General features: G+C 40.1%; 1 protein-coding gene across 1 annotated transcript in view; it reads right to left on the bottom strand.

Annotated features, from left to right (window-relative positions):
- Positions 1–1,935, bottom strand: part of tmem151ba (transmembrane protein 151Ba) — a 5,377-nt gene extending 3,442 nt beyond the window's left edge. The window contains exon 1 of the mRNA XM_036147593.1: positions 1,487–1,935. Within this exon, the coding sequence (XP_036003486.1) occupies positions 1,487–1,570 (84 nt within the window). The 5' untranslated portion in view covers positions 1,571–1,935. The remainder of the gene's footprint in view (positions 1–1,486) is intronic.
- Positions 1,936–13,071: the final 11,136 nt, after the last annotated feature.

Below are 13,071 nucleotides of genomic sequence, written 5' to 3'. Positions count from 1 at the left end.
AAGCGTCTCAATATTTCATTAAAAAAACAAATTTAAAGTGATTTAAACTTCTTAAAGGAAACATTTACCCTCATAATCACCCTTTATGTCACACTGGTATTCTCTAGATGCCTTGCATTCAAGGGTCTGAAGGATTGCATCTCAATAAATTTGAATAACTTCAAAAATGCGTTTATTTTTGTTAATCAGTTCAAATATCGACGTGCTCTGAGATTTACGGCAGGCCAGTTTGCTGGCTACTCAATCCCAGAGGTATAAATCATCAGTAAAGCGGCTGTTGGTACCTTGTGTAGTGTGGGTAGGTGCCCACTGGAAAAAAAACACTTCTCACAAGGAATGAGACCCCAAGTTCTGGATACATCGGTGTGTGGTGGCTCTAGAAGCTTGTGTTGCTCTTGCACCTTTGGGAAAAACACTTTTTCCTTCCACTTAACTTTCCATTAATATGTTTGGATACAACAATCTGTGAGCAACCAGCTTCTTTAACAATGACATTTGGTTGCTTAGTTTCCTTGTGGACAGTGCCAATGACTGTCTGATGGACAAATGTCTAGTGAGCAGTCCTTCGCTCTGCTTGTATAAAGTTATAATAGTTTAATTTTCAGCTAATTTTTATTAGCTCTAAGACATAGTAATCATTAACAGAAACCAAAATTGGAAAAATATCATTTCGCGTTTGATGCAACATTATATTAATCTCAGTTTTTATTTAAATTACTGAATTATATTACCTTTATGAAAATATTTTGGCCATTGATCAATCCTAGTATTAATTCACTAATAAAAAACGTAAACATACAGGGATGGAAAGCTTACATCTTCTTTGGGGACGTCACCAGCTTTCAGTATTTGTTCATATTCCAGAAAAGCCTCCACAGTTTGATATCATACCTCATGCACTCAGTTCGAATCAGTACAGCAGTCCTTGTGAATAAAAAAGAAAAAAGAAAAACTTTCATTGTGCCTTTAAATAAATGTCTCACACACTCAGGGATACTTTCTCTTGACATAATAAGACCAGCTAGGTTACATAAAAACCCTCTTGTGTAATGGATGTGTAACTTATCCAGCAGTGTGCAGGAAGGATAAGATATTACACCTCATAAAAAAAAAGGGTAGAGGGGGGGAGCATATTCATCAATGTCATGTTTAATTAAATGCATAAATGTGAGTAATTATCTGTTTTGGTTGTGCAGTAAAAGCAGGAAATTACATATATCAGAGTTGTAGAGTCACAGTATAAATACATGTTGGGTCCTTTCTGTGTTTTCCTTCTTTACACACATCTAATTAGCTGATGGGACCCATTCCAGGAAATTTGGAAGACGCAAAGCAATTTCCTACATCCACGGTCACTGACTCCAATTAAACCCCTATAATCAGGTTATTTTCATTAGACCCGTTCTGGTAGCCCATTGATTTAAAGATTAAAAAAAAAGCCGAATTCGTTTATTCATATTGATTCGCTGTGATCTGAGCTCCATACCTCCTCCCTGGGACCGTCCGCTGCCTCCTCTTGGACCGCGGCGGTGCCGCTCTCAATGGCCGCAGGAGCCGATGCTGGGGACATGGCGACGGCGACGCGAAAGCCGGAGCATGGATCTCCCGGTGGGACGGGTCTTTTCCAGAGCAGAGCCAGACATAAACAGGCGGAGAACCCCTCCGCACGTCATCTACACCGTCCCAGTCCGCCCGGAGCCCGAGGAGGAGAGCAGATCAGATGCAGCATCCCTGCCTCGGCTTTTCTTTCTGTCTCTTTTTTTTTTTTTTTTTTTTTTTTGTGTGTCTTTCAGGTGGGGGGATCAGATCAAAAGGCGGAGCAGCCCGTTGCAGGAGGAAGCGGCGACGGCAAAGGGCAAACGCGGCATGCGGTCAGCTCGTCTGCAGCCAGGGAAAGTGGGATGCAGGACAAAGAGGCGAGACGGCGGGACACGTGTGAGCAGCCGGTCCGTCATCAGCACCATGTAAATACGACGCCCAGGAGCGCAGAGAGGCGCTGCTGCACAGGGAACCACCCTCTGTGCACGCCACGGAAGATAACAGGGACGTTCTAAAACGCTTAACGTGAAAAAGCTTAACGTGGCTTAAGGTAGGAAAACAACGAGGAATCATCACCAAATTTCTCATGGCCACATCTTGTCATGAAGACTTAAGCCTGTCAAAAAAAATAAATAAACCAAAATCCAACGATTATAGAAGATATCTCACATTAACGTTTTCTTCTTCATTGGCGCCTATGGCGAGAAAAAGGCTTAACGTGGTTTAATGTACCTAATCAACGATCAATGATCACCAAATTTCTCTTTCATATTGCTCCTAATAAGCACATAAAACTGTCAAAATGTCAAACCCAAAGTCCAATTATTATGGACGTTATCTAACATTAAGCGTTTCTGCCTCATTGAGGCAAAGGAAAAAGCTTAACGCAATTCAATACACCTAAACAACGCTCAGTGATCACTAAATTTCTCTCATATATTGTTAGGCACATGAAACTATCAAAAATCAAAACCAAAGTACAATTATTATGGACGTTATATGACATTAAGTATTTAATAGGCATAGAGGCTGGCTATATGAAAAAACTTGATGTGGTTTAATGTACCTAAACAACGTTCGGTGATCACCAAATTTCTCTCTCATATTGCTCTTCATAAGCACATAAAACTATAAAAATATCGAACACAATATGAAAGAGAAATTTGGTGATCATTGATCGTTGATTAGGTACATTAAACCACGTTAAGCCTTTTTCTCGCCATAGGCACCAATGAAGAAGAAAACGTTAATGTGAGATATCTTCTATAATCGTTGGATTTCGGTTTATTCTTTTTGACAGGCTTAAGTCTTCATGACAAGATGTGGCCATGCGAAATTTGGTGATGATTCCTCGTTGTTTTCCTACCTTAAGCCACGTTAAGCTTTTTCACGTTAAGCGTTTTTCACGTTAAGCGTTTTAGAATGTCCCAAGATAACACCCTCATAGGCTTAAAGATTACATCCGGACCTGGAGTTTTGTTGTACACCGGCAAAAAAAAAATATATTTTTAAATACACAAAGCCGGGTGATGAAAAGCTGATTACCACTGCAAGATCTCGCAAATTACAACGTTTTGGAAAGTGTAGCGAAAAGAGAGAGAGAGAAGAAAGAAAAAAAAAACGATTTTTGTGTGGATGGGTTGATGACATCCAGGGGCGTCACCAGGGCATGGCATAGGGTGGCCATGGCCCCCCATGCCACGTCCTGGCCACGCCACTGGCCAGCACCATCAGTTTATGCACAGCCAGCAAGGCAGCAGCTCTTCTTGACCTTCTTTTATTTGTATCTGCCAGTATCTACTTTCTCCTAGTAATTATTTTGTTTTTCAATAAATGAATAAACATACACCTTATTCCTAATATAATTACACAATAACAAGGAATTGTTGTTCAACTCAAAATGTTAACTGTACTCTTATTGGTCTATGCATATCAGATCATTAGTAACATTAAAAATCAAACAATAAACCAAAAGATATTAGTATGCATTTACTAAATCATTGCATTTAAAATAGTTTTCTACAGGCAGCGTTACTACAACAGTAGAAAAAAAAATCCTGAAATTATGACTTTCAGTTTTAGTGTGCCACCACAAGCTTTTAAATGGCCCCCTTTGACCCCCCCCCCCCCCCCCCTCCACGAAGGGTTTCTGGAGGTGCCACTGATGACATCACAAGAGGTACAGTAGTCGAGTGACTTATTGTGACACAATTCTGCTAAGATTCAATCTGCAAACGGGGGTGCTTGTCATGTACCGAATGTTTTTAAAATTCGGGATATAAAAAGCTCAAAAATGTTCTTTCACGCGCTATAAATGGGTTATAATAATATAACTTATAATGAGTTAAAGGCAGCCCCCTATGGAAACCATGTCAGGCGAGGTCCTTGGCAGCAAGGCCTCAGTCGTTGTTCCCCCGAAATGTTTGTGATGTATGTGATGGACGGTTGTACTGGAACTGTAATTTCCCTCCGGGATTATTAAAGTATTTCTGATTCTGATAATTAAAATTAAAGACACAATACCTAAGCCTATACCTGATGATGTGCAGAATGTAGAGTGCTGTACATCATCCATTTGGCTTGCCAGGTTAAAAAAGCTGCTTCAACAGCAAAACTGTTTTGCTGTAAAAGCTGTATTTTTTGGGGGTACCTGTTAATTGAAGCGGCCATTATAGAATAGAAATATTCGTTGTTGGCCCACAGTGGATAAATTTGTGTATACCAGCAGCAAAGTGAAAGGCAAATGGAAGCATGCAGCTTCACACAAAGGTTAAAAATAAAAAACAGAAAATGAAAATAAGACACTGGAGTAAAGGTTTATGTACATTATGAGAAAAGTAGTACTGTGCAGTTACTAAAACTGGCATACTCAGATTATGAGAAATGTACAACTGAGTATGGTGATTTAAAAATGTGCACAGATATTTGTGCATTAGAAAACCATTTACAGCACATAAAAAGGTGCTGAAAGTGGAAGGATGGTGGCAGGTTTTCTCTAAACTGTAGAGTGAAAGACGTTTTCTGACGAGTATGGCAGGCACAACGTTATCAGTGCAAGCCCTAGTGTACCTAATTACACACCGTGCTTAGTCCTCTGTAGCTATGTTTACATGCACTGAAGTTCACGATCAGATTAAAACATATTCTGATTAAATAATCAGATTATACTGTTTATATGGGCACACAATCAATTAATCCAATTATAATGTGCATGTATAGGCACCTGGCCTATTCAAAATAGAACCACTGACATGCACAGTTATCAAATTTCCCTAAAAAAAACACAGAAGAAGAAGAACTTCTGTCTTTGGATAAAGAACAAAAAAAGTAAACAAAGCAATATTGTACTAGTTTGTTTGTCTTCTGAGCACCCAGGCTGGACTTGCACAATGTTCTAATTAAAGTTGAAACATTAGTGAGTAAAACAGCAATTTTGAGCTTTTAAATTTTCGAACAGAAAGGTTGCTTTCCACTCACCAACACAGAAATACGTCACGTTTATGTCGGGCGCACTCGGGTCAGTTTGCCACATTCGGAATAACTTGAGCCTGACAAGCGTTTACATGCACGTTGATCGGATTATGAATCGGAATCAACCACCCACTCTCATTCGGATTACATTATAATTCCGATTGAGCTTAATCCGATCATCATATTCCGATTGGCTTGTTTACATGACGCTTTTCTTATTCCGATCGGCACATTATTCTTATTACTTTTGTCCATATAAACGTAGCAACAGTTAATGGAGAAGTTCTCCAAAGTGGCTGCAGCTTTAAACACATCCCAGTGTGTCTGCGTATAACATCCTGTGGGATGTAAAGTGCTTTGCTCAGACACTCTGGGATGTGTTTGAAACTAAAACTGCAAAATGTCATTAAAAAGAAAAAAGAACAAATTGAAGAAGACAAATTGAAAATCCTCCAAATTAGTCACAAGTGGCAGCTCATCTCATCGCTGGCTGGTTTATTAGAGGAAAAAAAAAACATACATGAATCGCACCGGACTATAGGTCACATCAGACTATACGCATTTATTTAGACATTTATTTTCAGTTAAATTTTATTTATTTATTTTATTTTATTTAATGGCAATTCATGAAACATGTCATCTCAAGGCACTTTCCAAAGTCAAAATTCAATCGGATTATACAAATTGGGTCAGATCATACAGATTGGTTAAAAAATGTCCTATCTAAGGAAACCCAGCAGATTGCATCAAGTCTTGACAAGCAGGATTTTCACAAAATCCAAGACTAATAACTGACATTTAATCTGGTAAACCAGTTTATGTAATTACATAGCTGCATCCACAACCAGCTGAATAACATGGAACATACCAGGGAGGATAAATGGGGTAAATTAGCAACTCCAACCAGCAAGGTTTTATCCAGCATTTTCAACGTAAAAGGGTCGTGACGCTGAAAATTGCCAAAATTATTCCAAAATTAGACCGCGAGCGTAACGGTGCTACATGCTAAGCTAACAGTACAACACGTTTTTCTAAGTTAAGGTGAACAGATTTCTCTAATGAAAACTGGGGATGTCGCTGATTTCGTTCAGAATCTCTGTCTGGGGGTTGGTTTGTTTTGGATGATGTGCAACGCCGACGGGGTGCGGAAGACGCATCAGGCTCAGATATTCTATCTATGTCGGGACAGTGGCAGACCGCGTAAATACCTCTCGTTCCGCTTAACGTTTTTACTCCATAATGATAGACTGAAATCGGAGACATTCCGCAGAAATCAGGGACGTCTGGTCACCCTATTGTAAGTGGTACAGGAGCAGGATAGTTTTCACAAGCCTTGCAAGCCCTCTTGTGGCTATAGACGGTAATGTTTACACCTTGGTTCATGCTGGTCAAGATAAATTACCACTTAAATTTGGTATATACAGTGAGTCCAAGAAGTATTTGATCCCTTGCTGATTTTCTTCGTTTGCCCACTAATGAAGATGTGATCATTGTGCACGTTTAATGGTAGATGTATTCTAACATGGAGAGACAGAATATCACAAAGAAAATCCTGAAAAAAAATCTAAGGAATATATATTAATTAATTTGTATTTCATTGAGGGAAATAAGTATTTGATCCCTCTAGCCAAACACAGTCAATACTTAGTGGCAAAGCCTTTGTTAGCAAGTACAGCAGTGAGACGTTTGTTGTAGTTAACCCCAAGTTTAGCACACACACCAGGGGTAATTTTGACCCACTCTTCTTTGCAGATCCTCTCTAAATCAGGAAGGTTGGTGGGCTGTCGCTTGGCAACTCTGACCTTCAGCTCCCTCCATAGATTCTCAATCGGATTGAGGTCCGGAGACTGGCTGGGCCACTCCATGACCTTCATGTGATGTTTCTTGAGCCAACCCTTTGTTGCCTTTGCTGTGTGTTTCGGGTTGTTATCATGTTGGAAGACCCAACCACGTCCCATTTTCAGCTTCCTGGCAGAGGGGAGGAGGTTGTCCCTCAGGATTGTACGGTACATGGCTCCATCCATCTTCCCAGTGATGCGGTGAAGTAGACCTGTACCCTTGGCAGAGAAACACCCCCAAAACATTATGCCTCCACCTCCATGCTTGACGGTGGGCACAGTGTTCTTGGGGTCATAGGCAGCATTTTTCTTCCTCCACACATGGCGGGTACAGTTGAGGCCAAAAAGTTCAATTTTGGTCTCGTCTGACCACAGAACCTTCTCCCAATAACTTGGTTCATCTTTCAGGTGATCATTGGCATACTTAAGGCTCGCCTCCACATGTGCCTTCTTGAGCAGGGGTACCTTTCGGGCACTGCAGGATGTTAGTCCATTGTTATGCAAAGTGTTGCCAATTGTTTCCTTGCACACTGTGGTCCCAGCTGCCTTCAGGTCATTTACCAACTCCTGACGAGTGGTTGCAGGATTATTTCTGACCGTTCTCAGGAGCATTGTCACCCCACGAGGTGAAATCTTCTTTGGAGCACCAGGCCGAGGTCTGTTGATGGTCATGTTATACTCTTTAAATTTTCTAACAATTGCACCAATAGTTGTTACTTTCACATCCAACACCTTGCTAATCTTTTTGTAGCCCATTACAGCTTTGTGGAGGTCAACAATCCTGACTCTGAGGTCCTGAGACAGCTCTTTGGTCTTAACCATGTTGGAGACTTGAAATCTGTCAGATTGTCTGATTCTGTGAACAGGTGTTTTTCACACAAGTGAGCAGTGAGAACAGGTGACTTCAGTTCAGGTAACACGCTGATTGGGAGTGTCTAACTGCTATGTGAAAGGCAGAACTCCTAATGCATACTGAGGGATCAAATACTTATTTCCCTCAATGAAATACAAATTAATTAATATATATTCCTTAGATTTTTTTTCAGGATTTTCTTTGTGATATTCTGTCTCTCCATGTTAGAATACATCTACCATTAAACGTGCAGAATGATCACATCTTTATTAGTGGGCAAATGAAGAAAATCAGCAAGGGATCAAATACTTCTTGGACTCACTGTATAAGTGAGGATCGGCCGAGCTATGAAAAAAAGTGCAATTTATGGTCAGAAAAGTACGGTAACTACAAAGTGGGCTCTCTCTTCTCTCCAAACGATTTCATTAATTCCCATGAGGTGAGCTTATACGTCACGTCACGCAAAGGATCGTGTGATTCCTTATAGCTCCTTAGCGCCAGTAAGGGACGTCTCCAGGTTCCTAGGCTAAATTAGCTGCGGGAGGAAGCGTACAGGCTTATTTCCCTACCTCCTTCCTTACTGACTACACGATTCAGACAGCACTTATCATGGCAAACTCTGACGCACTTTGGCTAAAGAGTCCTTACTCAATAAGGGTATTCGGATGTAGCCGGTGTGTTTATCCTGACTGATCATGTGACTCTTAAATTGCACCCAGGTGTACTTGATTTCCCTAATTATGTAAGATAATTTGCACCAGAGCTGTTCAGGGACAAAGACTTTGTTGACTGGTGCAAATGGAAACCACTCTCTAATCAACGTAAGGGAAAAGCAAGAAGCTCGTAGTAAATTTCTGCAGGCGTCATCAGTAACCATCCAGGGAACTGACATGGAAGATAGTGGACTCTTATATGTACCTGAGCGTTCATCTGAATAACAACCTGGACTGGAGTCACAACACTGATGCTCTTTACAGGAAGTGTCAGAGATACTCTACTTGCTGAGGAGACAGAGATCTTTTGGAGTGCAGGTGGCGCTCCTTAAGATTGTTTTTTTTTTTTTAACTGTTGTAGCATTAGCCACCTTCTGTGGTGCAGTCTGTTGGAGCAGTGGCTTATCTGCCGCTGAGAGGAAGAGGCTAGATAAGGTGGTCAGGAAGGCCAGCTCTTTCCTCGGATGCCCCCTCGACCCAATGCTGATGGTAAGAAACAGACGATCTCTAGAAAAAATAACATGATCATTGGACAGTGTCTCCCACCCCATGCATAAAAATGTTGCAGAGCTGGGGAGCTCCTTCAATGATAGACTGAAAGGACAGGAGCGATATTATAGATACTTTGACCCAGGAGCTGTAAGACTTTATAGCCATCGTTTTTCACAGCAAACTCAATTACTGTTTATATCCCTGCTGTTAATTTCTTTTTTCATTTTTAGATAATCTATTGCTGTTTTACATGCACATTTTGTACATTTTTGGGGTCATACTGATCAGTTGAAACTTTCAATTAATCTGAGGAGGCAATTTTATAGTAACTGAGTATTTTTGCGTCTTCTGTTGTGGACTTTTCCCCCTATTTGATGCTGACATACATGAATTTCCCCCACTGTGGGACAAATGTTTACTGCAGCCATGCAGAACATAAGCAATTCATTAACTCATTAAACAACATTATGAGCTTGGCCGCCTGTATGTTATCACCTTACATAAAACATGGCAATGTAACTTTAGAGATATTTTCACTCCCATGCTGAAAAGGGATGTGTTATAATTAAAGAAATTCACAAGTAGCTTGTGTCACCTCCCCTTTCCTTTACAGACAGCCTACACAAATAAAAAAACTGAATTATCCACATTTGAAATACTGCAGCTTGAGCTGAACTTTCAAATTCCTTTCGGCTTTATGTAACACTACGACAAAAAGGACAGCATAATCTGTTTCTGTCGTGTGAGATGGAGAAAAACAACGACAATAAGGAGATTAAGGATATGAAAGAATATTTTCATTCCTCCCTTCTGTTTACATTAAAATCATTTCCCCACTGTCATGCATGGCACACAGCCCTGTTTTCTTTTTTTCTCCACCCACTGTATGGACATTGGACTGGACTGTTGCTACAAGGTGGAGCAAGTAAACATGACAGTAGATGACATAAAAGCAGTTGGCAGGTTTTGGGTATTAAAGATGTCCTAACATTTTCCGGCAGTCAGACTTGTTTTATATGCTGCATTTATGGATAATCTGGTCCTCTGAGAGCACAGCCCTGTAGAAGGCTCACTTTCACTGCCCAAGAGAAAAAGTGGAGAGAGAGAGAACATAGCAGCATATAATGCACAATTGGAGGGAAGTCTGAGAATGTAGAGTGAGGAAAAGGGGTCATTATGTCTTCCAGCAGCCTAAGCCTATAGCAGTATAACTATGGAGCTAGCTCATGGCAAGGCAAGGCAAATTTATTTATATAGCACAATTCAGTACAGAGACAATGCAAAGTGCTTTACATGATTAAAATATAGGAATAAAAGCAAGTAGGGATAGAATGTAGAAACAAAAAAAAGAACATTTAAAAACAGTAAAACAGTTTAACAAGAACAGTCAAAGGCAATTTTAAACAGATGTGTTTTTAATCTCGATTTAAAGGAACTCAGGCTTTCCGCACTTTTACAGTTTTCTGGAAGTTTGTTCCAGATAAGTGGAGCATAGGAACTAAATGCTGCTTCTCCGTGTTTGGTCTGGTTCTAGGTATGCAGAGTAGGCTGGAGCCAGAAGACCTGAGTGGTCTGGATGGTTGATACACTGATAACAAGTCTGTGATGTATTTAGGTGCTAAGCCATTCCGGGATTTATAGACTAACAGAAGTATTTTAAAGTCTATTCTCTGAGATCCAGGGAGCCAGTGTAAGGACTTTAGAACTGGGGTGATGTTCTCTACTTTCTTAGTCTTAGTGAGGACGCAGGCAGCAGCGTTCTGGATCAGCTGCAGCTGTCTGATCCACTTTTTAGGCAGACCTGTGAAAACACCGTTGCAGTAATCAATTCTACTAAATATAAACGCATGGATTAGTTTTTCCAGATCCTGCTGAGACATTAGTCCTTTAATCCTGGAAATGTTCCTCAGGTGATAGACAACCTAAGCCACTAGCTTTGAGCCTCGTCTTAAAAGTAGACAGGGTGTCTGCCTCATGGACCAAAATTGTTGGTTCCACAGGAGAGGAGCCTGATAGCTAAAAGATCTGCCTCCCATTCTACTTTTAGAGACTCTAGGAACCACCAGCAGACCTGCAGTCTGAGAGCGAAGTGCTCTGCTAGGAACATACGGGGTAATCAGAGCTCTGATATATGATGGAGCTTGATTATTAAGGGCTTTATACGTTAGAAGAAGAATTTTAAATTCTGTTCTTGGTTTAATAGTGAGCTAATAAAGGAAAAGCTAAAAGAGTAAAAATATGATCTCTCTTTTTAGTATTCTTCAGAACTCCTGCTGCAGCGTTTTGGATCAGCTGAAGGATTTTAACTGCATTTTGTGGACTTCCTAAAAGTAAAGAAATACAATAGTCCAACCTCCTTGTAACAATTTCTTTCAGCGTCACTCCCGGACAGAATATTTTTTATTTTGCCAATATATAGGTTAAATAAAGAAATTCTAGAAACCTGTTTAATATGGGATTTCATTTTCCTGTCCTGGTAAATAAATAAATAAAAATAAAACACCAGGGTTTTCTACATTCTTATTGGAGACCAGTTTAATGCCATCCAGATTAATTAATTAAGCAGACTCTGGTGCACAGAAGACAAATTCTGTCTAGTCTGAATTATAAAAAAAAAAAAAGGATGAAAATTTAGTCATTCAGGTTTTTATCTCTTCAATATTTGCCTGTAGTCTATCTGATTAGATTCATCAGGATTTATGGATAACTATAGCTGAGTATCATCAGCGTAACAGTGAAAATATATCCCATGCTGCCTGATAAGTGTACCTTTTGGAAGCATGTATGTATGGAAAAGAAAATCGCCCCAAGCACTGAACCCTGTTATACTCCCTACAGTACTTTAAAGCCTGTGTAAGATAGTATTGTAACTGTCCAATATCAAGGACTTTACATTTCAACAAAGTCCATAAAATGAAAGTGAACATGGATTATCTGATCATATTAATCACCATCTCTGCAGGGTTACAAGGTTTATTGAGAAGAAAATATGCTAAGTCACATTTTAGAATCTAGAAACTATTTTGGAGCACGATTTTAAGATTTTCCTCCACTGGAAGGTGTATAGCTTTATTTATTGACCTTTGTTAAACTGTTTGAACACCAGAGGGGGGTGGTTCCTAACCTCGCCACTAGAATTAACCAGAGGAAACTCGTTTTTCTCGAGATAACGCTCCACAATAAACCAGCAACCAGGACTCATCTTCAGCGATCACTTTGTCCTTTCACATCATGAAAGTCAGTCCACCCTTTGCTGTTAGCGGTGGTGGTCTGACATGGCTATTACAGGCAATGGCCCACGGCGACATTAGAAACAGGGCGCTTCAGCGCCTTAAAACTATGACTTTGTTTACCTGTCATTTGTACCCCAAATACGTTTTTTTTAATGCGTTTTACACATGTGGAGTCAATGTGGAGTGTGTGCCCCCTGCTTGCTGCTCAGAATACAAACACCATGATGTGTTTGCTGTCAGCCAACGCGTCTATGTGGGGGTGAAGCTTACCGTAAGTTATCCTGTGACTTCTTTGTTTCTTTTCCCGAGGGTGTTGGGTGGTACTTTTAGCTGTGCCAAACCAGGAAACCTGAAGGAATTATGTTTTCACAAACTGGGACTGTATCTATTGCTGTAGTAAGGGTGAGTGAGTAGCAGATGAAGGGGCTTGCCCAGGGCACTGTACATACAAGCACTGTCCCTGGATATTAGGGATGGCCAACTATCATATTGTGATTAATTAAATTTAAATTTATCTTGTTACGAACAAACTCCGACAGATGAAACTGGCAAACCCCCAAAAACTGACAGCATGGTTAGAGTTTTTACTTTTTGAAAATGTTCTTGACTTGCAGTAGATCTTCATGTAATGTGCACAAAAGTCCTAGATTTCCCCACCGGTTTGCACAATGTTTGACTGAGACACATTTAAAAAGTCCATGGTTTGATTGTCCAATTATTCAATTCAATAAAATTTTATTTATATAGCGCCAATTCATGAAACATGTCATCTCAAGGCACTTTACAAAGTCAAATTCAATCATATTATACAGATTAGGTCAGATTATGCAGATTGGTCAAAAATGTCCTATATAGGGGAAACCAGTTGATTGCATCAAAGTCCCGACAAGCAGCATTCACTCCTGGAAAAGCGTAGAGCCACAGTTATTTGA

This window comes from Fundulus heteroclitus, chromosome 15 (assembly GCF_011125445.2).
Source record: "Fundulus heteroclitus isolate FHET01 chromosome 15, MU-UCD_Fhet_4.1, whole genome shotgun sequence".
NCBI classification, from domain to species: Eukaryota; Metazoa; Chordata; class Actinopteri; order Cyprinodontiformes; family Fundulidae; genus Fundulus; species Fundulus heteroclitus.
Note: the sequence above shows the minus strand (reverse complement) of the source record. Positions and strands in the feature narration are given on the sequence as shown.